Source organism: Parus major, chromosome 3 (assembly GCF_001522545.3).
Source record: "Parus major isolate Abel chromosome 3, Parus_major1.1, whole genome shotgun sequence".
Lineage (NCBI taxonomy): Eukaryota > Metazoa > Chordata > Aves > Passeriformes > Paridae > Parus > Parus major.
This window is the reverse complement of record NC_031770.1, coordinates 84,942,102-84,967,817: the sequence shown is the minus strand read 5'-3', so window position 1 is coordinate 84,967,817 and position 25,716 is coordinate 84,942,102. Positions and strand designations below refer to the sequence as shown.

At 35.5% G+C, this 25,716-nt stretch overlaps 1 protein-coding gene across 1 annotated transcript in view; it reads left to right on the top strand.

Moving 5' to 3' along the window:
- The window catches only part of ADGRB3 (adhesion G protein-coupled receptor B3), a 443,080-nt gene that overhangs the window by 338,095 nt on the left and 79,269 nt on the right, over positions 1-25,716 (top strand). The window contains 3 exon segments of the mRNA XM_015620795.1: positions 7,226-7,352; positions 8,989-9,092; positions 11,834-11,936. Coding sequence (XP_015476281.1) covers positions 7,226-7,352; positions 8,989-9,092; positions 11,834-11,936 — 334 coding nt within the window.

Sequence of the window (25,716 nt, the reverse complement as noted above, 5' to 3'; positions counted from 1 at the left end):
AGTATCTCTGGAGCTTGATCCAAAGCATGCTTTGGGGAGGTTGGACATGTAATGTTTTAGTTTTGTCTGCCCATATAATGTAGGATAGCGTGGGATATTGTAACAGTAAAATTGATGGAAACACAGTCTCTTCTCTTCCCCTCTGTTCTGTTTCACACCTATTCCTCTCCCTGCTGGTCATGCTGACTTTGAAATTTGAACTAATGATACTGTGCTTTTTTTTTGCTTGTCTTTTGGAAGAAAAATTAAAAGTAGATACCAGGCTTTGACATTTTTAATTTCCAGGATAAACTTCTGAGCCCCTAACCTTTCCCAGCCTCTGGCCCTAGACAATTTACAAGGTTTCTTTTTACTAGGAGTCCATGTGAGTAATAGTACAGTATGAAAGATTTTGTAGGTTGATCAATTGGAAAGCAGTACATGACAATTTTTCCATAGTTCACCATAAAGATACATACATATTTATAGTCTAAACAAAGCAATGTGAAAGATTTTACTGATTTTTGTAAGGAGTGTATTGGATTAAGAGTATAGAAATTGGGCAGAAAATAAACCCTTTTGCTTTCCAGCTAGTCTTCAGAGATCAAAGGGGCAGAGTGCAGCTAGGCTTAATTTCTGATTATAACCAATTCAGTGCTGTAAGTCTGCATTCAATGAGATCTCAGATGCACTGGTACTATGGGTATCATTCTCAATTCCAGATTCATCAGTTGTGGGGTTTACCAGTTCAACACTATAAATCTGGTCAAGGTCAATAAAAACTTTCATGAGCACAGATTCACAAATAGTATGGCTTGTCAATTTGACACAGTAAGTCTGGCTGGGTTTAATAAAAGAACTCAACAAGATTTCCTAGAGAAGATAGGAAGAGACGAGATAACCTGGAAGGGAAGTAGGGCTTCTTGTCTGCACCAGTCATTCTGGACATCCATGAGGAAAGAAAACATAGTTCTCAAAAATTCTAAATAGATACCAATATTCTTTGGCCGCATATAGAGAGGGGGAATGCCCAGTACTTCAGTTGTGCTCTCTCTGAGACATCTACAGAGTCAGACAGAGATAAAGCTATGGAAAGTGATTGGTTTCCCTGCAAGTTTTTGATGCACCAATCTTCTTCAGACATGTCTCTATAATTTTGAGAAAGGGAGGGACATAGTCTTATTCAAATGGAATCCACCAGGCTTGTTCTTACAGAAGTGGAAGTGAAGGGTTGTTGTTTATCCAATGTTGTTCAAAAACATGAATGATTCTCATAACTCAAATAATGATAAGTCTGTGTAGTAGCAGTAGTACAGAGGAACACTACTCAGGAACTATGCAGTAGAAGGCAGAAACTTCTAGGATTTGTTCCATACTTTTTTTTTCATATGGTTTATTTAGAATTTCTTTTCATTTTACATACAGATATACTTTAAGTATGCTATTAGAAGGACAACTATTGATTATAGCACAGTTCAAAGATACTGTGTGCTAGATCATGCCCTAAACTGTATGGACAGGGAAATATAGGAAGTAATAAAATAAATTAGTAATTATCACTATTATACTATATAATATAGTATAATACAATATATATATATATATATAAATATATTAGTAGTACTAGAAGTAGTAAATATTACCACAGCCTCACTTCCATAACTGTCCTTTTGATGAATCATTATTTATAGTAGCTGAACAGATAAAGCTGATTTTTGATCCTTCCCATGGAACTTTAAGTTGTACATTATTAGAAAGTTAATCTAATAATGTATGCTTATAACTACAGTGACTCTGTTACAAATCCTACTTTTTTAGGGTTTAATATCTCTACTTTAAATAATATTAAAATAAAACTTGGTTTTTAGCCCAGATGCACGTTTCTTTTACAAAACAATGTTTATATAGGATTTACTTTTAATATAAAGAGCAGTAAGAAAATTAAATCGTCAAAGATTTCCCTTTTCTTTGACAAAAAAGATATTCACAAGTATGTCTTTGATGACAATTAAACAGTTCAATGTCTGAATTGGAAAAGTGTCTTTCGTCTTTGGGAAAATGAACTTCCTATAGTATTCTGGTTGGAGATCCAATTGCAAAATATTCATCACCCAGCTCGTTCTAAAACCACACAAATACAGACATCCTTTTTGGGACATTTGTAGTATTTTAGACATGTAGTCTTAAGGCAGTGTTGGGGGTTTTTTTGGGGTTTTTTTTTTTAATTTCCACAATTTCATGCTTTTTATTTTTTTTTTTTTTTAATTCTCTGAGGGGAAAGAAAGCCCTAAGTCATAATGACCTAATGTTAATTATTGTATTTACAATTTCAGGGTATAGAATATTTTTAAAACTACAATTTTATGTGTGACATTATTAAGGAAAATGTGTTCATATCCACATTTTCTTTGTGCTGTTTTATTCTCTTTTTCCTTTATCTTACTAATTTTTTTACTTTAGGAAAGACTTGGTGATAAACCAGATGTTGCCATATACTGCTGCTAGGAATAAGACTGATCACAGAAGAAATTGTGCATGCTAAGAGTTTGGTCATGTCTCAGATGTATGAACATGCATAACTGAAAGAAGACTCCTGCAGTAGAGCCTTCCCTATGACTTCCCTGGGATTTTAGGTCGAGGTGTAAAGAAGCAAGCAGGTGTGGGAAGGACTTTATCATCACTAATGTGCCAGCTAGCACATCTGAACAGGCATAGTGATATTTATAACCTGCTATTTATAAGGGCCACAAGCTTTTTCCTTGCCTTTTGCTAACTAAAACATTATGATGTTTGCATTTTCCATGTGCTTCTTATCATTATATGTCATTCTTTACTGATAATGGAGTTGGAATACCAAACTCTGTCCTAAAGGAAAAACAGCATCTAGTTGAACAGAAAAAAAAATTATAGATATATATACACAAGAATTAAGAAGAATTAAAATAATCTCAGCAGAAATAATATTAAAATTTCTTAAGTTCTGTGTAGTTTGCTTTCTACAGAGGTGTAATTAAATACTTAATAACATATTCTTGCTGTTATTTAAGCAATATAACAAGAAGCTTTCTTATCCTAATTTATCAATCAGCAAAGAAATTACTAGAGTAGGCTACCATCACAGATGTATAGCAAGATGTTAACTCTTTGTTTATGATGATCAAAACCCAGGCACTACTTGGATCACTAGTTGCTAGTTTGAGAAAAAGTGGTTTTTTAGGTGTTGTTAGCTTCCTTTGTCTCACAGTATCCATAAAAAAAAGTTAAAATCTTTCATTTGAAAAATATTTATTCAAAATACACTAATAAAGTAGACAGTGTATGGTGTGAGGTGAAGTCCTTTATTAAGTGTGTCTGATAACAAAGTAAAAATTGGTTTTTATGTATCAGGAAGTTAAAGTAAACAAGTCAATGTAATTAGTAAAAGATGTTATTAATTATTAAAAAAAAAAAAAATAGTAAGTGGTTAGCCATGTAATGAGATCAAGACGAATACTGCAAAATAAGGGAAACAGTTGCTAGAATATAAAATGTGACCTCAATTGTCAGATAGGCAATTCTGTCATGAGTAAATTTTTTATTTTATGAAGGTGGTCCCATCTTAGAATCTTCATTTCCATTTTGATATCTGAGGTAGTAATACCATTTCTTTCAGTAGTGAGCATAATTATGCTATATTGCATAATATATTATAGGAGTAAAACTCATTTTTTTTCCTTCTAAATAATACACTATTAAAATAATTTTCTATATATCATTTGGCCATTCTTTTTTTGCATAGAACTGGGAAGTTCACCTTAAACCTGAAAGGGTACTGAAAAGACATTCCCACAGTCCACTATTGGAGCTGAGGGTGTTCTTGGTCCATATGCTGTATTAGCATAGACCCACAGGCCCAAATTGCATGCTACTTAGAGTTTTTCCCCATTATTTCCCTGATTCCCCTGCTTTTTTCACTGCCTCAACTGCAGGATGACACAAGCTCTGCAATGGTGAATCTATGCTTCTTGGGAATTCCTTTGCTTCTATCATGGGAGTTCTGCCAGGTTGATTAAATCATCTGTAACTCAGTAGAAGAGTACAAAAGTTGCCAATAATGGGCATGAACCTACAGCTATATTTGCTAGATATTTTCAATTCAATCATTTCCCTTGATATAAATAGAACATCTGCTAATAGTACCTGTCACTCCTTTATAGCTTTCTGCATAGCAAGAAAGATCCACAGGAATAATAGGTGCCCTTTTGCATATTCATATGATAACCCTAAATGTTAGGCACATACTCAAAGAAAATCACACCAAAAGGAATGAAGCTTCTAAGTATGAGATAGATTCTGGTTAGACAAGAGGAGTTGCATTACAAGAGGGAGAGATCATAGATGGAGTACTTCATAAAAAGTGTTGCATTGAGATGTACTAAATGCAATATATCATTTTTTATTCGGTATTTCCATTCTTTATTTACTTATACCTAAAACCAAATCATTACTTTATGTCAACAAGTCAAAATTACAAGCATCTCTGAGGGAATTAGCAATCATGCATTTGCTGTGCTGCTGGCATAAGCTTCATGCAACAAATTGGAGTTACACTTTTCTTCTGGTCCTGCTCATTACTCAGTCTCTTTCATGGACTTAGTGTAAAATTCTGTGTAGCTCCTGTTAGCCATAATTTCAACAGACTACAAAAATATTTAAAAATTAGGAATTTTTTTTTTATTTTTAACTGCACTGATTAGAAGAGAGACAAGGAACTTATTTAATTAATTTTTATCTTCAACATATAAAAACATAATGCTGTTAAGCAAGAAATTAAAGTGTATCACTGAAAAAAATGAAAAATAAAATATAAAAAGTGTCCATATTAGACTGACTCTGCTCCTGCCATGATGTCTTATTCTGGAATCCAGTTAGACTGCTTTGTTCATTTCAGACTGCTTGTGCAAATTCTACAAAATTTTCAGTAGTACTTTTGTAGTATTATTTTGGTGAAAATACAGTAGTAGTATTTTGGTGATTTTCAGTAGTACTGAAAATTTTTGCAAAATATGTATTGTATTTGTGGCTCAGTTACTGTATGACTGGAAATTTTTATTTGTGCAAGTGACTTGAAGAACTGAATGAGCCAGTGTAAACCTGCTGGCCTATGCATGATTTATAGTTCTTTAAATATAATTATAATTTTAACAGATGCTTTGTTTTAAACGGAACTGGTGTCTGTGATTTTATAATTGGAACTTGTTTAATTCTTGTGCATTGGACACTGTCTGCAAGGATTTAGTGCTAACTGGATGTATTGTGCATCCAATGCTTTTCAGCATAGGGTGAATTCAATTTCTGAAGTCCTATTCTCAGGATGAATAATACCATCCTTTTGTTTTTAAATATGTCAATTTCTCTTAAGCTATCAATCCTTAATATTTAATCAGCAAAGATAAACGCATTTCATTTGGCCTTAACTGTGTGCCACAATAAGAGAAGAGACAAGAAAGCTAATAAAATAAATTGTTTAAGTTATCCAGAAGATAATGCTTCTGAGTTTAAAATATGTAACTCTATTTTTCAAAGACGTTGATTTAGCCTGTGGCTCTCTGAAAGACACAATTTGCAAGGGGAAGCTAATAAACTGCTTTAGTGGCTTGTAGAATTGGTGATTTTCTCTCAATTGTTTCCCTCAGTCACTGTTTGTTTTGTTTATTACAGGATTCTGTTTCGAAGACAATAGTGTGTAAGGGTTACATCTGGTGTGTTCAAAAACTAGTGGCACAAAATGCTGAGGTGGCCTGGGGTGAACTGCACTCAGAGAGCAGGCTTGGGATAACAAATTGCCTTTGCATGAGGGCCCTGGCATGTAGAATCACTTACAGAGGTGTGTTGTCAAGGCAGAAGAGGTGAAACAAGGGTGGTCACAGGGACTGGAAATTTTTATTCCCTCTCCTTGTTTCTTCGACTTTCATTTTTCTTTTTTTTTTTAAGTCATTTAGTGACCTGAGGTGAAATGGACAGGAATTGACAGCACACATGCTGCTGCTGGCAGCAGAGTCACTGCAGTTGCTCCTTGGACATGAAAAGAGGGGAAAAAAGATGAAAGAAAGCCAGTTGTTCTCTAAATATAACACATGTAAAGATAATATGTTTGCTTTAGTTGAAACCAGACCCTTTTTCCTGTAGAAAATATTTCCCCCTCCCCAGTGCAGTTCAGGAAACAGGAGAGATGATTTTTTGTCTCTTCCTCTCCTTCTCCTTGCTTGCACAAAGAAAACGTGGGTTGATACCATTTTTATTGTTCTGCTGGGGTGGGTTTCAGACCTCGCATTAGCATATTGAATGTCTAATTGAATTCGGGGGCTGTGTTAATCATCATGTTTTGTTTAGGGGTGGTTGGTGAAAGGTGCCACCAAACGACTGCTTTGGCTTGGGGTTAGCTTGGTGCTGCCACCCCAAGAAAAAGAACCGAGAAGGGGGAGGGAGCCAGGGAAAGGCGAGTTGACTGAGTGATGTCTGGAGGGCGAACTCGTGTGTCTCTTTGGTGATGTGTGCTGCTGTACTGAAATCCACCCCTCTGCTGGAGCTAAGGCAAGAGTTGGAGGCATCTGATGCTGCCGTTTCCAGGGTGAAATTTCTAAGGCTGCTAGCTAAAAACAACAACCAAAAAAATCCCAGATCCTCAGCAAAAATAGCAGTCAGAACAGAAGATCCGGCATCTCCCGGTCCAACTGGCATAACCCAGACAGACGTTTGAGAACCACATGCTTTTAACCTAGCCACACACACGAAAGGGGGGGGTGGGGGGTGGGGAGTGGAGAAAGAAAGGGACCAAAAAAGACACGGCAACTACAGAACATCACATTTCTCACAAAAGGCCAGAAACAGAGCCGGTAGGAAAAAGAGGGAAAAAAAAAAAAAAAAAAAAAAAAAAGAGAGAGAGAGAGAGAGAGAGAGAAACAAAGCCTCCCCCTCTTCCCCCGATGAGTTTTTCGCAGTGCTCTGGTGAGGCTCGGAGGTGGCTGGCAGCGCAGGGGGCGGCTGCTGCCGCGGCTGGCGGGGCTCCGCGCAGCAGCGGCCGGACGCTCAGCACCGCCGCCCGGACAGCTCCGCGCCCGCCCTGCCCCACAACAAGTCCCCGCCGCTGGCCGGGAACTCCGCGGCGCGCTCCTCGCCGTCCCGCTGCATTGTCTCCTCACGGAACCGGCCGTCAGGCGTAATTACCCCCCTTTCCCCCACCCCCTCCTCTCTCTCTCCTTTGCAGGAACGACTCTTTGGGAACCTGGTCCACCCAGGGATGTAAAACTGTGCTTACCGATGCATCCCATACGAAATGCTTATGTGATCGTCTCTCTACCTTCGCCATTTTGGCTCAGCAACCTAGAGAAATAGTAAGTAACAAAGAGGGGGGGAAAAAATCCGCTTTTAATTCGAAAGGGAATGCGGGGGGGACTGCGGGGGGAGGGGGGAGCTGGTCCAGCTTTCCTCTCAGGTATATTGCAGACGCTGCATTGAGGAATTGTTTAATATTGCAGGTAATCAAATCTTAGTATCCTGGTGTCACAGTGTCTCAGATAAATGAATTCCAGATTCTGTGATACAACTAAATCCTAGTGAAATTTGCATGCTCTCGAGCTCTAACATTTTTTTTTTTATTTTTTTTTTTTTTGGGAAAGCCTTGTAATTGTGGTGCAAATGTGTAGAAAACTTTTGTATTGAACGATTAAGGGAACGTACAGGTCTCTATTATTGCTCTCTGTAGGAAAACCCTAGATACTGTAGTTAAACAGATTGCAGATCTGCATTGGACATTTTCAGCACAGATTTTCTATGTAGTCTGTTGATATGATGTAAGAAAAATAATCAAGTTTTCATGAGAAAGAGAGGACATTAAGTGTATGAGCAGACACTCCCAATATAGTGGAATGTAAAAACAGCTGAAAAGCAAATATTTGTGAAGTTATCCTTAAAAAGCATTATTTCATTTTCCTGGTTTTGGAAACATACAGAGTCCTTTTAATAGAAAAGTAAATCCATTTGGGAAAAAAGGTGGTTGAAATAAAATACTACTTTCTGCCTGAGACCTGGCCTAAAAGTACATCTGTGTTGTATTCTATTTGGGTGACAAAAGATATCTTGATAAATATAATTTACAATACATCCGTGAAGCTTAAAAAGCATTTAGGTAAGCCAGGCATGATATCCTTTAAAATTTTTAGATCTATTTTTTTTACATATTTATTAGAAAAACCCATGTCTATTTCAGAACATGAGCACATACATATACAGAGGAAAAAAGCTGACCTGATATCTGAGGATAATAGTTTTCCTTATAGCAGGGAAAGCTAGTTTGTTTTCAAGGTCATTCATTTATTTTCATTTTTTATTAATATGCAGAGTAAAAATGAAATAATTCTGAATTTGTAGCTTTTTTTATGAAGGCATATGATACTGTTGCCATAGATATCCTCCCATTCCTTCTAGGCAGTCACAGGCCTAAGGAAATTAAGCATGTGAGAATAGTGGATTGAAGTCAAAGTTATTAAAAGTCAGAAAGTTTGGTCATTCTGCAACAAGCATGAATCAAATTATAGAACAAATTATTGGATGATCTTCAATATATTAGAGTGAAACTAGGCTGTTTGTTTAATGCACAATTCTAAATATTGCTACTTCTGAAGAGAAGTATATCTTTTAACTGATGTTAACTGGAGAGTCATTTAAACTTGTGCAAACATCATACTTTCCTGTTACACGGTAGTATTACTAGTTTATTTTTCAAAGTATCAAAGTATTACAAGGCATTTTAAAGCTCAGAGGACTCTGAGGAATGTATTAAGCAGATCTCAGAGTTATGTAGGGATCAGTTTTGGAATTGATTTCTTCTTCATAGCTAATGTTACTGAAACTATCTGTGATTGTTTTTCTGCTTTTAATTTTGCTCTTTTTGCTTTTATTTCCATTTGGCTTGTTGGTTTAATTGCTGGAGGATGTTTTTTCTTCATGGTTGCCTGTTGTAACTTACAGATCATGGAATCATCTGGTACACCCTCAGTGACCTTAATAGTAGGCAGTGGTCTTTCCTGCTTGGCCTTGATCACTCTAGCAGTTGTCTATGCAGCATTATGGAGGTATGTAACAGGTTGAGAAAGCTAAATGTATATACATTGTTATATTTATTTTAATTGCAGTTTAAAGAGAGTATTACAGCCCATATTTATAGTTTGGAAAGTGAGGGAAAAGAAAAAGAGGAAAATGTAGTGGATGCTTTGATGCATTTGTTGATGTGATTGATCAGTTTTATTGTTTTGGCCTGCTGATGATGGTATAGCCCACTCTTCTCTTTCTCCACTTCAGTGGGAGTGGTATTGCTCTTTTGATGGGGTGTTCATAGTGCTAAATGCAGGATTCTTATATATGATATATTTCATGTGAGGCTTCTGGCCTATACCTTTAGATGCTTTTCTCCCATTTACATTTTTAAACAGAAGTTGTAAATAAAATAATGTCAAAGTGGCACATTTAAGGAGGTTCAGTCAACTGATTTTGAGTTTCTTCACATCAGTTTTAAGTTTGAATAAAGACCACAAAATCAAATAGTCTTAAATAGTGTGATGGATTTTCTTTCTGTCCTGAGTTTGCAACATTAAAATATTATAGTGATTTAAAAGTGCAATAATTACTTACAGAGTAAATTAATCTGAGAATCAATGAGAAATAACATAATGTCTTAGTGCAGAAGAAACAGAAAAGTAAGATGAAAATTCATGCAAAGTAATTAATATTTTAAAAAGTGAACATGGATTCTCATTTAACTTCTTTCAATAATGAAAAAATAATAAATATAATTTAATAATATAAAAATAATTAAAATAGGTTCTTACGAAAGTAATAAGAAACAAGGGCATGAAACAATAAATTCTAGGGTAATATAAAATCAACCAATAAAGTTTTGCTTTTAGAAGCAGCTTGATAATTTTACACTCATTTCTCTATCACTCTTATATACCACAGAGACTCGGGATTAGAAATATATATAATTATTAAGAATACCTAGTTACATAAGTTATGATAAAAGACTATAAAAATTATCAGTTCTTGTCTGTCAAAACTAAGAATGAGAGTATTTCAGGATATAATTCCCATCTGAAGAATTATAGTGTTATTTTTACACTCCCTGATATATTTAGCACTTGGATAGAAATACTGCCATGCTCAGTGGAACTGGTCTACTCCATTATTTAAATTAGATACAAGGCAAAAATTCTTTACTGTGAGTGTGGTGAGGCACTGTAACAGGTTGTCTGTAGAAGTTGTGGATGCCCCATTCCTGGATTCCACAGGATGTTTGGATGGGGTTTTGAGCAACCTGGTCCAGTGGAATGTGTCCCTCCCCATGGCAGGGGGTTGTAAGTAGATGATTTTAAGTTGTCTTCCAACCCAAGTGATTTGCTGATTCTGTGATTCTGTGGACTTCTAAATGGAGATGAAATGTTATATGTTATGGCTTAAGTCAGTGCTGTGAGCTCCTGTTGCACTGTATTTACTCAACCACTAAGGTCTCTTGTAATCCACGGGCACTCAGCATTGAGAATTGGCCCAGGTGTATCAATAGTTAACAAGTCAGAAAGTAGCAGTGTACTCTCTGTGTGCGCAAAGGCACTGGACTTCTTGTATTTGTTTGCAAATATATAGAATTAGCTTTAAGAATGTTGCTATAGTTTAAGTAAGAATGTAGATTGTGGTATTAGGGTTTTCTAACTAAAAAAAAATGTAATGCTGTATCTCTTGATATGCGAGCAAAAAGGACTATCTATAATTAATTTCATGTCCAAAGCTCAGAATTTCTTGTGGGTTCAACAGCCTTTTTTATTGCTTCTTCAGAGTCAGCTATGGGTGTACATCTCAGGAGGAGAAAACAATATGAATTGAACTCCAGTGAGAAGCATATAGTATATGTCCTAGAATATATAAAGATATGGCATGGTTTTCAGAGGAACTGAGCACCCTTAACTTTCATTTATTTTAGTAGTCAACATTTACTGTTAACAGCTTTAAAAGTCAGGTCAGAAAGGTACTTCACTTGTAACCATAATAATTCACTTTGTGTCCTTTAGCATATAAAAGCTGTATACACAAAAATGAGACCACTTGCATCTTAGAGCAAATATGCAATAAGACATTTTTGACTTTTTCATCTTAAACATATTTGTAAAATGAGTATGATAAGTGTTCAAGGGTGACTGTGATGTTCACTGCTATAATTTAATCTTTCTGTACACATTTGGGTATTTTTTTGCATTCAGTCTTATGAAGATGTTACAGTACTATTGGAACATCAAGATTAACATTATCCTTATCCCAACAACGTGTTTCAAAATTCACTGCCATAGTGAATATCATCCACCAACCTGGGTTTATTTATGCATCACGAATCAGATCTTCTGTTTATGTAAATCACCATATTTTTGCTGAAGTTAGTAATTATGAGTGGTCTACGCCAGCTGTGGATATTCCCAGGGACAAGCAGAGAGCATAAGAAGTTCCTGACATGAATGCATGTAAGCCCATTATTACCAGTATGGTGTTAGAACCGTGTTGCCAGCGGTTTTCAAAAGGATCATTAGTAGATTATTTTTAAAATACATCAAGATACTAAGAGGAAATTATGGAATATCTATCAAAATATCATAGTTTTCATATTTATATTGTTACAGCTCTCTAATACTCTTTCTGAGTACATAAAAGGGAACACCTTTCAGAATATCTCCAATATTTAATACAAGATAAAAGAACTAAATCTAAGCTTTGTGCAACTTACTAGTTGTTTTCCTTTTATAAAATTTGTACCCTCTCTTTTATTTTTGAACAGGTACATCAGATCTGAGAGGTCCATAATTCTAATCAATTTCTGCCTGTCAATTATCTCATCAAATATCCTTATCCTGGTTGGACAAACTCAGACACATAACAAGGTATGAGATGGATTGTATTAGAATCTCCCTTAAAGATTAATATCATTGTTTTATTTGTTTTTAGTTTAAAATAATTACATCCATTTAGTCCTATACTCATAGGACTTGGTGGTTTTGGTAAAATATTAAGAGACAAGGGAAAATATTTACTGTCTTGTGTAGTCTATTTTTCCCTTCCAAAAATCCCTTTTGGTATTGTTCCCTCTAGATAAGCTGTGTTCTCTGTGGTAGACTTGTGTTTTATAACTAAATTTCAAAGCAAAAAAGTTCAAAGGCTCAACATCAAAAGCACAAATTCTGGTTCATTATAATAGTTGTAATAGGATTGTGCTACAGTGTTTTTGTCTTCTTATTAACACATTGGTACTCGAAAGGCAAGTAGAAATTGCTTAGAAGTTAGAGTAAGAATCTGGAAAATGTGCAGCAACAGACATCGTAACAAGCCATAGAACTGTTAGATCTCTGACTGATGTAGCTATAAGAAAGTAATAACCCTGCATACCTTACTTGGTGATATATTGCTGATTTATTAACAATCTGCTCTCTGAACATCACTGTCATTTGTGCCTCTCCTGTAGAGCAGCAGGCTTGCCAGTGTTTTGAGGGATCTCCCAGTGCCTGGTGATGCTAGGCAGCCTTCACAAGTAGAAATAAGTGGTTGCTTAAAATCAACCATAACTACAGGATTGCTTGGAATAGAAAATAGTGTGTGTTGGTTAATTGGGCAATATGAGATAGAATGCTGTGAAGTTTTGGATTAAGTGCTTGTAAAGTAGTTCTTTTTCCCCCTGTGTTAAACTACTCAGTGCAATGCTCATCTTAGTTTTTTCTAATATCAAATGAAATAACATTCATCATCTGCTGTAGGAACTGATGTTTCTACAACACACCTGTAGTTAACCATTACTTCTTTTCAAAGAAGTGCTTAGCAGTTTAGCTGCCAGAATTCTCATAAATTCAATGCAAGTCACATAGCTGTGCTTTGTAAAACATATCCGAACCAAGCATACTCATTTCAAGCACATTTGGTAACAAAATTATTCAAGTCTAGATATTAATATGCTTTTAAAGTTTTGAAAGTGTGTAGAGGTAGAAACAAACAAAATATGGATTTCCAGAAGGAACCTATGTAACGCTCACAGATTTTATTCAGGGGGGATAAAAACAATGTGCTAACAACTTCAGAGTACCAGAGTACATAAGAGTAATCCTCCCTAGAATTTCAGCACTAACATACATAGTCATATATACAATTGTATTATGCATTTCAAGAACAGATATGGTTCAGTAGCTGCAAGTTCCTGTAGAATCAGAGTTTGAGGGCGTCAGAATAACTGTGTTGGATAACACATTTCCTAGGTACACTGGTAGCCTTCTCTGATACTTGACTCAGGGAACTCTGAATTAAAATGTGCCATTAATCCAGTTCCTTTCTATTAATCTCTTTGATCTCCCTCTCTTCTGCTTCCTGAACTTCTCAAAATGGAGAGATATTACACTGACATATTTCTGACACCAGCAGATCCAAAAATGCATATATCAAAGGAAATAATTGACAGAAAAAAACAAATCACAGGGTTTATATTTTTAATATGCAGTCTGAAAAATTACTTGAAAATAACACTTCTTGCTATATTTGTCTTCTTTTTGAGTCCACATCTTGCCCTTGATACATCTACCAACCAGAAACTTCTAGCCAGGCAGCACCTCTAATGACTCAAAGGCAAAATACATTTGTTATATCTAGCAAGACTTCCCTTGTTACAAATTAAAACTGTTATTATCAAAATGTCGACTGATATGTGAATATATTGTATCTCCAAGAGGCTGGCCTGTGAAGGCACCATCAACAAAAATGGCCAGCTAACACCACTGTTTAGTGAAAATTTATTCAATTAAAAGCAATCATATCTGGGTATGACTTCACTGTGTTTGTGAGTAGGGATGTGTGTATATCAGATGTATTAGAATTCAAGGGTTTTTTTGTTTTTTTTTTTTAAATTTTCAAGATCATAGCCAGTGTTTGATTTTTAGTCGATACATCTAGATTGTAATACTGGCAACTGTAGGAAAAGATATACTTTCATCTGGGTGAGGTGGAAAATTAAATCTGTAAATGAAAACTTTAGAAAGAAAATCATGTCCTGACCTGTGATTTAAGATTAAAAATCTTAAATTCTTATCTATTCTTATTTATGTTGTTTCTGAGATTTTATTATTTACCAGAAGTGAAACCATATGAGTTTTTAGTGTTTGAAAATTTTGGGAGAAATCTTGGGAATATTTTATTAAGACAATGTAATATTCAAGTCAGCAAAAATTGTTTGATGAATAAAGGCTGAAGTAGTATTTTCTGGCAAGAAGATGAGATTTATATTTTTGAAATGTATTGGAGAACATTGGAGAAACATCATATGCCAAGTCTGAGTTTGTTTACTCTGTTCCATTCTCATTCTTCTGTTTATACTATTCTTATATTATTGGGGAGGCTATTTAACATCCACATGATGATGTTAACATTCACAGTGCTGAAGAATATCCTTTTTTCTATGCTTTAGTTTTGCTGTGAATTTAAATTGTCTGTGGCTCTATGTTTGTGTATATTCCCTTTTTGAGTAGGTCCTCATAAATGTCGTCAAAGCTAAATTCCAGTTAAAAGTTGAACAGTATGTAAATTAAGCATACCGAAGATGTTTTTATAGCAAACATCATATTGCTGATTTGTTTGCAGTTTGTGGTTTTCTTTATCTGTATTAAACACTTCACAAAGTACTTTTATTAACTTCAGTGCTAATCAATCTTCAAGAAATTTCTGTGGCTTGTTTTAGTACACCCGTTGACATCTATGACTTAGAAAAAAATACTGAGTGTTGTGGTCTATATAAGTGCAGGTGGTTTATTTTCTTTCTGGTTTATAAAAATCATAAATATTCTAGAATGTTAGGTTTAGCTCTGCTCTTTGAAAGCTGAGTGTATCATCAATGTTTTTGCAAAAGCTTCTTTTAATGGAAGCTAAGTAAGTTTGAAAATTGACTTCTCTTTGGTTCAACTAAGTTCTGTTCTTTCAGTAAAAAAGATTACCTCCCATGGGCAGAAATGGACAAAATATTTACTGAGGACATGTAGAAGGAATTTATATTACTTCAAACTGAAAAAAAAATCCATTTATCTTTCTTCCTGTTTAAAAGTAATTTTTTTGTTCAGTTTAAGTAACCTGAGGATACCAACAGAGGTCTAGGTCATGGGTCATTTCAGCTTGTTTTAGAGTAGTTCATGAGGGGAGTCATGGAGGGGAGTAGGGTTTCTCTTGTAAGGTTTGGATTGGGATTGCAAAAAGCCTTTCGTCAACAGAAAAGATTTGCCCCTTTGTTCCTTCTTAACAAAACATGTTGTGCATTTTACTGAAGGACACAGCTGAGAAATGTTCTGCTTTTTTCATTTCCCTAAACCTTTGAAAACACAGAACTTTATTCAAAGCTTTCTTAATGTTTCAGACTGTGTAAAAGATTTCTGTTCCATCAGATCCTGTTTTGAAATACGGGTCACCAAAGGCTGAAATGACAAAAATATTATGAAATTAATTATGTATATTGTTTAAATATAGTTGGTGTTATACTGTACATGAGAAGCATATTAATTTACTTCAGTATTTCTTTCTATCTTGTTTTCCTTTTACAATTATATGTTAGTCACATAATCATGTTTAAAATTAATGATATGCAATTGCTACATTTTAACAACTGAATTTAGTTTTAACTCTGAAATTAAGTCTCCTGAATTAAGGAAGGGTAAAACTTTTCATTTACAACCTAATTGCTCAAATATATGTTATTTCATAAAACCTGTGAGATGTCTCTAACATCTACAAAAACATTACTTTATAGATTACACTTACTTCAAAGTAAAAATATTTACTTTGAAGAGACTGACAGGTATTTTTAGGAAATATCTCTCAGTGATTTGTAGCTTTCACTGTAACATAACTCTTGCCATGTTATGTTTCCTAATGTTCTTCTTGCCATCAAGAAAAATGGCTGTATTTCTTTTATATGTGGACCTTTAACGTTTAAGCTATAAACTTTTACTGGGCTTCTGATCTCATTTAATGAATAGATTCTTTACCCCCCATAAGTTATTGATTAATATTATGTGTATTTTTTTTCATAAATTCTCTTTCTTTTTGTATACATTCAGAAAATATCCTGCTTTGTTCACAGTTTTGCCTAAACAAAAACACACTTGCTTTTGATATAAACAAATCCTGTATATATATTTTTCCTGTGAAGTAAACAAAGATAAATATAATTTGAAATAAACAGTAGAATTCCTTATACATATGAAAAAAGTTAATTATTTTCTATATATTCTGATACTGGCTATAATTAAGAGTTCATTTCTGATGTTTGGGTCACTTGAGAGAAAGTTTCGTATTTTTAAATATTTTTAAAACTTATTTTAAAAATGCTGTAAGACTCAGTGGATTTTGTTAGCCACAGTCAGGTTTCTGTGTGCCTACTATGGAAAGAACAGGGAAGATGTTAATCCAAGATTTAGTAACCTTGGTATTCTGTGTCATTCGTGTTTATTATGTTTACTGTTGTATTTTGAAATTCATCTCTTAGATGATACCTTAAAGGGTATGAAAAAGGCCTGTCCTGATCACCGTAACACAAACTGTTAGTAGCCTGACATTGTAAACAAGCAAAAGCCCATAAAAATGTGTAGATAATAAGATTAGAATGTTCACTAAATAGACTGACTGGACAAAAATAACCCACTTTTAGCATTTTTATTTTTTTTTTAATAGAGGTGTTAGGTTGAAGGAAACAAGTAGAAGTGGAAAGAAGCTGAGAAGCCAAGCATCCCATTCCCATAGCACTCTGAAGTAGCTGACTGCGAAACTAGAGCTCCCTCGGGTTTTGAGAGACAGTGGGAGGTAGGATCCCCTGAGAAACCTGCAAATGTTCAGGTGATACTAATGCTACCTCCAACCACGTGGCTGTTGCCCCATATCTGCCACTGACTTACAGATGCAGGCATCGTGGCAATATATCTCCTAGGAAACAGCGGGGGAGACCTCAGAGCAGATGGAATGAACAGAGAAATGCTGCTAACACAGCATTAAGGTTGTGTTAGAAAATCAATGAGGAAGTAGGGAATTCAGTATGTCAAGCACTTGCACTCCATATTTCAAGTCTTTCTGTAGAACTTCACCTCCATTTAAGAAGCTGAAGCCCTGGAAAATATATCCTTCCATTTTTGTCAGTATCCGACTTCCAAATTAACACCTGCTCTGCTTATTGTCATGATTTTTGTGCGTAACAGCTTTTTGAACAGCTGACCCAGAGTCCCTGGTATGGGTCATCCATCCCAGAAACACACCAGTAAATAGGTCAGGAGTCAGAGTGCTCTGCACCATACACATCTGTCAGCCGTGTGTTTCGAAACTCAGAAACAACCAAAGGGAGAAAAGACAATTTAGCTGAATAACTATTACAGGAGCAGGTCTGTTTGAGCAACGCTGTTTTACCATGCCAAATTCTGACAAAACCTGTTAACATCAGCTGAATTAACTACCTGCTTTTAGATTCTCGAGAGAACCTCTGGGAGCAGATCTTTCTACCCAAGATCACTAAACATTGTCATTCATGCTACTGTTACCTGCCTCAGAGGAGAAGGTAACGTTCTTCTCAAAAGTGGCTGTCAGACTGTTTCTCAAAATACATCAACTTTATAATTCAGTTTGCTATATCTAAATAAAACAGACATTTTGATTGTAAGCAGGTTACAGGGAAGAAATTGGTTAGATTTTAGGAGTATGTGTTCTCTGTCTCCTATCCCCAGAACCTTTTAAAAAGCTCCTTGAACTATTTTAGAATCCCAGAATTGTTCAGGTTGGAAAATGTATCCATTCTCAAGGCAGGGTCAGCTGTTAGGTCAAAACAGGTTGCTTCTATAATAATAAAGTCTTGAAAACCTCCAGGCATGGAAATGGCACATCTTCCTTGGGAAGCTTGATCACCAGCTTGACTGACCTCATGGTCAAAATGTGTTTCCATGTATCTGGTATGAACCCTCTCTCATTTCTTTATTCCCATTGTCATCCCAATAAGCATCACTGTGAAGAACTTGGCTTCATCTTGTCAATGACCTTTCTATAGGCACTGACAGGTTTCTCTGAGATGCTGTTAGCTCAGACTTTCCTGAGGTAACTATCTGCTGTCCTACTCTTCCCAAAATTGTGTGTTTTTTCCTCCTTGATCTTCACAACCTGTTTAGCGTATTTTTTACTCTTCTAGAATTCACCCCCACACCTCTAAGGAAAATAGCTCATTCTCTAACAAACACCTTTCTGAATTATTTCAGACAATCTGTTGATGACTCAAGCAGCTATTTTTGGGCTTCACACCTTTTTCACACCTCTCTTTTGCCTATTTTTTGAATTTCAATAGAAACAGAAAGGTAGTCAATGGGAAATAGAACAATCTACAAACAGTTAAATATACATGTCTTTCACTTACATGATCTTACTTTTAAGAAAGAGGAAACAATAAACAATTCTAAGCAATACTAAAAATTATTTTAAAATTGAGTTACCATGGCAATGAACATTACAAGACTAAAGGGTTTAAGTAAGAATGATAACAGCAACATCAAAAGCAAATTACTTGGCTATTTTCATTCTAATATGAAAGTGGAATTTCCAATGGATTTTCATGTGTTAATTACCCTTTCTAAGAATCTAGGCATAGAAGCCCTTTGTCACATAAACCTAAACAGATACAGAAACACATTAAGATTTTTTTTTAAATAGATATCTGCTAAAATAATACATCAAAAATCACAGCTCTGAGGTAAATGCAATGGAAATCTGCCCTACAACAATAACTATTACATCATTGTTCTTCCTGTATAACACAATGAAATAGAAAACAAAATCACTTTTAAAGGACTGTCATTTAACAAATAATAGTGTAAATTTGCAAAAGATTGTCTACCTATTGTACTGATTTTTATTTATACATTGCTACAACTCCCTGATGGGTTTGCATATTTTTAGGAACATATGGTATGCTTTAACCTTGACATGCACTATGAAGTTCATTTGTACAGTTTTGAATTTTTTTCCTTTTATTCTCCTAGGTCACAGTTTTTAGGTCCTATATAATTGTGCCAATGAGAGCAATTTTATCAGAAAATGACTATTGGATTGATCTGCCTCTCTAACTAGTCTGATCAGAGTTTCCTTCTCATTACCACTTTCTATCTTTTCTTTGAGGTGATGTTAAATGAAATTTCCTGGGAAGAAAGACAAGCAGTATGCAAATCTCTATTCTAGACTGAGGCTAACAATAAGACAGAAAGACAAGGATGATCACACAAATTCTGACCTTTCCTGCTTTTTCTTTCTGAGAAAGAAGTGGTGGTCATTATGTGCCCAAGTCAATGAAGTCAGCATTCAGCAAGGGTGATCTGAGATTATTTATGACATGAGAAAGACCAATGCTGGTAGACTCTCTGGATCACAGCAGGGTTTTGTCATGAGAGGTACTCCTAGGTATGACCAAGGATCCAAAATTATATACCTAGACATCTTCTTGGTGCTAATGTAAAAGGCATGTAATGCTTCTAATTTTAGACTGCTGCTGAAACATGACCTTTTTATACTTGTTTTCATGAACATACATGCTTATTTTGTTGAATCTCAGTGAGTCATAGCACAGACATTAAGCCTGGTACTGACAAATTTGACAGTAAATGTGCTCTGGTATTTTTCTCTTCTAATGGTTTTGTCAAAATTCATATCAAACTGACATTGTGGATGAATAAGTAGGTATTTTGTGGAATTTAACAGAAAATTATACTCAGAATAATTGTTGAGAGGAAACTGTAAAGGTAAATCTACAAATTGTGCATTTGGCTATAATCATGGACATTTTTAATGAATGTAATTGTGAGATTTCCAGAACCCTGCAGGGAGGTGTACATGTTTGTAATAAAAAGGCCTCAAGCTGTTAAAACTGATAGAATTCCTGTTATGTCAAGAAAGTTCAGTGTGCACTAGACTTCTGGGTTTAAAAACAGGATGGAAAACATGTTAGTATCTCTCTCTCCTGAAGAAAATTGAAATATATCTGGCACAAGGAGTCCAGCAGTTGGAAGGAAGTATGAATAAGGTTGGCACAAAATGTTGTTCCATTAGTAAGTGATTACATATCTGTCTCTAATTAGTAGCGTGGCATATAATTTGTGCTCTGTGCTTTCCATTTCATGAAAAATTGGTTTTGCAACCTATCACATATTTGCTAAATAATTTCTTTAAGCTGGAAATCTAAATGGATACGTTTTTATTTAAATGCCACTTAAAGTTAGGTGAAAGATTAGAAAGAGAATGGCTTCCTTAACAAGCTTAGCTGAGCCATACAGGACAACAAAACCTCCTGTGTCAGAATGTGCAGCTATTGAAATTTTGGGTTTAAAAGGATGGGATTAATTGTAAAGCTGTTGTTATTTGCATTTAGATTTCTTATATTTAAGCGAGGTTTTAAGTCTCTGTCTCTTACTGTATATCCTCTTAAGTCAATCAGAATTCATGCTTGATTGTTAGCAATTTATTTCTATAAAACCTTAATTTTGACACTGCTTATCTTTTAAAGTGAATACAGAATAGTAATAACATTTTACTGAACTGAATGATCCAACAAGGCATTGCAGTTGTACTGCAGTGGAAGAAAAATGGTTTTGCTAGGAATAATTGCTAGACCTTGGTATCAAGACAGCATTAATGATGGACAAAAACTTTTCTTAGACTCAGTTTGTCTCTCATAGTTATTCAGAAACTGCAGCTGATAAAATCACTCCAGAAACAAATATGTAAGACTTAAACCTGATCAAGTGTCTGCTTCCATTCATTTCTAAAGGATTCTTCCTTTTAGAAAGAAGGTTCAGCAGTAATACCTAACACTAGTAAAAACATATTCTAGACAAGTTTTTAAATGCTAATGAGAAGACTCAATTGTAGTCCCTGAATACTTAAAGAATGCATCTGTCCTTGTTAAATATTAGGCATTAAACAATCAAACATATCTTTTTAACTGTAGGAAATTTTCTGCTCACTGCAAATAAAAAGTGTTCAAAACTTTGAGTTGTGGCATTAATCCCAGTGCACACATTTTCCCAGTAGCAAATGCAAAGTCTGAAGTGAATCAGAACTAAGCCAAATTGTGTTGCCTTGCAGTTGCCATGGCTAGGAGCATGCACACAAGTTACTGATACAGCTCATATGACACTCGTTATGCCATGATGACTTCATTATGTGTTGGAGCCTCTGGAGATCTCAGTTCATTGAAGTTTCAATATTTCAGTGGGTAGGTATGATGAAGCAAAACAGAGCCAAAGAAACAAATCAGGCTGTTTTCTTTTGTCAAAGGAGCACTTTACAGAATTGCCATTCAAGATATGTGTATGTTACACTCAGTGCAACTGGACCTTGGTGTCTGTCAGTGACACTCTCCTAGTATTAAATAATAATAATTCAGCTGGGCTTTTCTAATCTCAGCTCATGGTCCTTCTCTTCTGTATGTTTAAACCTGTCATCATGTGTCATCCAGAATATCTAATTTAGGTCACTTGGATTTAGTTGTGTCCCTTAGAAACTGATGAGCAGAAATCTGCTAGTGTGCTACAACAGCTTAAACTTCTGTAAGGAATTTGTCTAAATGGTATTTAAAACTAGGGAATAAGGAATGATGATTATGAATGCACATAACAAGTAGCCCTTGAGTGCAGTTCCTACCTTCCTTCTTCTCCAAACTTCTTGTTAGTCTCATATGTCATAATACTGCCCTGTGGTGGTCTGGTTCTCTCACCATGGTCTTTAGAGGCTTTTTTTAATGTAGCTTCTAAAATATGAGAATAGATCTATAATAAAGCATTACCCAGACTGCTCTAAACCTGTAAGTACCAGTTGGTTTAGAGATGCTGCTTCATGTTCAGAGGATGGCAGTGATTTTAGTTGTTGGCTCTGTTGAAGGCAGAGTTATCTGATCTGTGCAAGTCACAGAGCATCAGTAAGGGAATTCCCTGCAGAGGACCAGAGAGAATACAAATAAACTTTCCAGAGGTCATTTGGCTATATCGTGTCATCCAGAGTGTGATGGACATGGATGCAGTCTTCAAGATTTTGTAGGAGAGATCCCTGCTAAGAATATAATTTAAAATGTAACATTTTATACTTGCTAATTTTAGTTGCCAAGATGGATCTGAGAGATATATAGCATTAATTATTAATTATTGTTGTTGTTGATAAAAATAAACCTATCATTAAGGCTCTGGGAGTATTTCCAACATCAACAAACTTTCCATTTGATTTATTAATGGATATAAACATTTTTCCTTTTATTTTTCCCTCCGGTCAGAACCTCAACTTATTTCATACTTGCCCCTCCCATAGGAAAAAGCTTGAGTAAATGTATCAGCCTCGCACTCTTTTCTCAATGTCAGCATATTGAGATCTGCCAGCTCTCCTGTAGAAACAGAGTGAGGACCCATTCAGCTAGAATAAGGCTGTTTTCTCTCCATTAATGAGGATTTTGACCAGGGAAATGTTGATTGGTACACAGAAACAGTGGATGCTATGAAGAAGGCTGAATGTGAAACTGTGACAGATAAAATGGAGCAAAAAAGATGCTCTGTTTCCTCCCAGCAGTGAGGGTAGGGTCACCTACAGGGAAAAGCTGTACTAGAAGCAGTAGTGCTGTGAAGGGGACAAACTTTGCTCTTATTGATTACAGTCACACAAGAGTGGAACTAAAGAATTAATTTATTTTTTTGCATTAGCAGAGGCTTCCGACCGGTCTGGAAGTGTCACCCACTGAGCACTCCACATGTAGAGCAGATTAAAATGGTTAAATATTTAGGCCTCAAAAGCTGATATTCCAGTGAGACACACAACAGAGAAGAAAGGTCACAACTTCTACCCTATAAACTTATGCATGCAAATAACAGTATTGTGGTAAAAATCAACATTTTGGAATTCAGGGGCTTCTACACAGGCCTTTTCCACTTGTAAAGAAGACAGCTTATAGGATTGCATCTTTACGTTCTGATCATGTAGGATTTTTCAGCGTTTCAATTTCACTATTGAACAATTTTGTGATGATGGTAAAGCACAGGAACTCATAAGAAAGAGAGGCAGCATCCAACTACAGTACTCAAATCTCTGTCTACTGGCTGTGCCCATCTGGACATTTCTTACAGAGGAGCCCACCACGTTCATGGACTATTGTAGGGTTTATCTGTTGCTCCAGCCTGGAATCTGTCAGAAAAAACCTCTTTAGGAATTTACAAGTTAAAAGTTAGGAATGACAAGTTACAAGGCCGCATGTGTGGTCACAATGAGTTGAGTATATTTCTTACTTACCCTAAAATACTCCATGCTCTTAGATGTTCTCTGATTTTAGTGCATTCCACATGGATAGCTCTGTGCCAGATAAAACTTCATCTCCTCCCACTGAGACACTATTTTTTTCTGCAGATAGTCTGTTAGTACATATTGTTTTAGATGAGAACTGTTTGCATCCCATATACATTAAATTTTTAATACAAACTCAGTGAGACATAGAGCCAGGGGTTAATCATGTGGTTAGCCATGCAGTTAATGACTTAAAATAACTGAATGGATTTTATTTCCTTTAAAAGGCTAGTAATGCATTCTTTAATAAGTTATAATTTGTATATAATAAAATGCCTGGGCTCAGTCAATGATAATTTTGCTACTTAGGAACAATTTGAAGCCACACACACTCAAAACAATACAGAAGCATTTGCTTTCCATCCGAAACTGTATGGTAAACATCTATGTTTCTTTGAGCTTTATGGGACATGTTGCATTTTGCATAATATTTTTATGGTTATTTACCTTTCAAAACAACAAAATCTATATTGGAACAGAGCTCCAAGCATTTCAGAAAAAGAATGTTTATATATGCTAATGACTTCTAATTAGAAAGAAAAATACTAGAAACTAAGATAGTGTGTTACTAGCAATACAGTTACTGTGTCTTTAATGGCATGCAGTCCCTTCCAGGCCATAGAGAGTTGGAGTGAAGAGCAAACCAACATGCTCAGTAGACAAGACAGCCAACCATTCCTCTCCTCTTGAACACCAAGGAAAAATCCTTCTTGTGAAAACAGAGCTGTGGTACTGTGGTACTGTGGTACTGTGGCTGACTCCACAGAGAAGGGAGTCACAGTAAAATTATTTTATTTCCTAGTTCATTAGTTTCCTAGTTACTTTCCTAGTGTGAAAAATTCAGGTAATTGATGAGCATGGTGGTGGTGCTACATCAACAGTTGGATTTGATAATCTCAGAAGTCCAACTCTAACAATTCTATGATATTATGAACATTGGGCAAAAGTGTATAATGTCTTTCACTGGCTGTCAGAAAGGAAGAGAGAGAATTTTTCAGCCAGACTGTCTTGGTAGGAGTCAATCACGACTTTACACTGCCCCTGCTCTGGAACACGGTCCTAGTTTTAAAGGCTGCATTTTCCATTCTTATCAACTCCTTGCAAGGAGTGTTCATAGTGACTGGAGATTTCTCCTTCAGGCCTGCATGTGGAAAAAGTAATCTGTTCTCAAATTAAAGACTAAGAAAAATTACCATTGCATAGTCTCTGATTTCATCAGTCATCCTTTCTTTTTCTTTTCCTTCCTTCAGTTCTTTTATCTTCTTTCTTCATTAATTGCTTGGCTTGTTTTTATGATTTATGGTCTTTTGTTTTTGGTCTGGCTTTTCTCATCCCTTCTGTTGTTTCATGCCAGTTCTTTGTCATCCAACATTGTGATCAAAGCCAATATTTGGGAATTCATGGACTTCTACACAGGGCTTCTCCATTTTCAAATAGAAAGACAGCTTACAGGGTATCAGCTTTCTCTTCTGATCATACAGGTTTACTTCAGTATTTGTATTTCTCTGGAGACAATTTTTCTGATGGTAGTAAGGAACTGAACTCATAAGTATTCAAGTACAGCTACAGTATTCAAGTCTTTAGCAGACTCAAAATGCTGATGTTTTGTTTCCAGATCATTTCTTACAGAGGAGCTCATCACATTCCTGGACAGTTGGAGGCTCCAACCTAGACACTGACAGAAGCAACTTCCTTAAGGATTTACATGCTAGAAGAAGGAAAGTTCCTTCTCTGTTCTATTTCCACCCCCTTTTTCTGCCTCTTCTAATTTTCTAAATTAAGAGGCAGAGATCTTCCTATTTGCTTTGTCCCTCTACATTTCTTGTCCACTTTTTCACTCAACTGTCTATCTGCTCAACAAATAATCTCTTTAAAGTAATGGCTATCCTCTTCAGTTGTTGCCTTCAAATTATAAAATTCCCTTTCTCAGCAAGGATAAGTTGAACATTTCAAGCTCAGTTATAAAAACTGAATGCAGTAGCTCTGTCTCATATATAGAAAAATGAGAAATAAAGTGTGGTTATGAGATGTGATAGCTCAGTAAGACTCTTACAATGTGCCAGTGGGACATATATTGTGTGCAAGGAGCTCTCCATTGCAGTGCTTCTCATAAGAAATGTTTTGTTCTTCTTTCTGTTATTGAGCTATAGTTTAAAAGGCTGTGGGGAGAAGAGATTATATTACTATATATACTTAATATAGAATTACAGTGTGCATTGATGTCATATATAGTATATTTTGCATATTGTGGAATCAATTAAGGAGGCTTCCACTCAAAATTATGTAGCCCTAGCTGGGGGTTATATC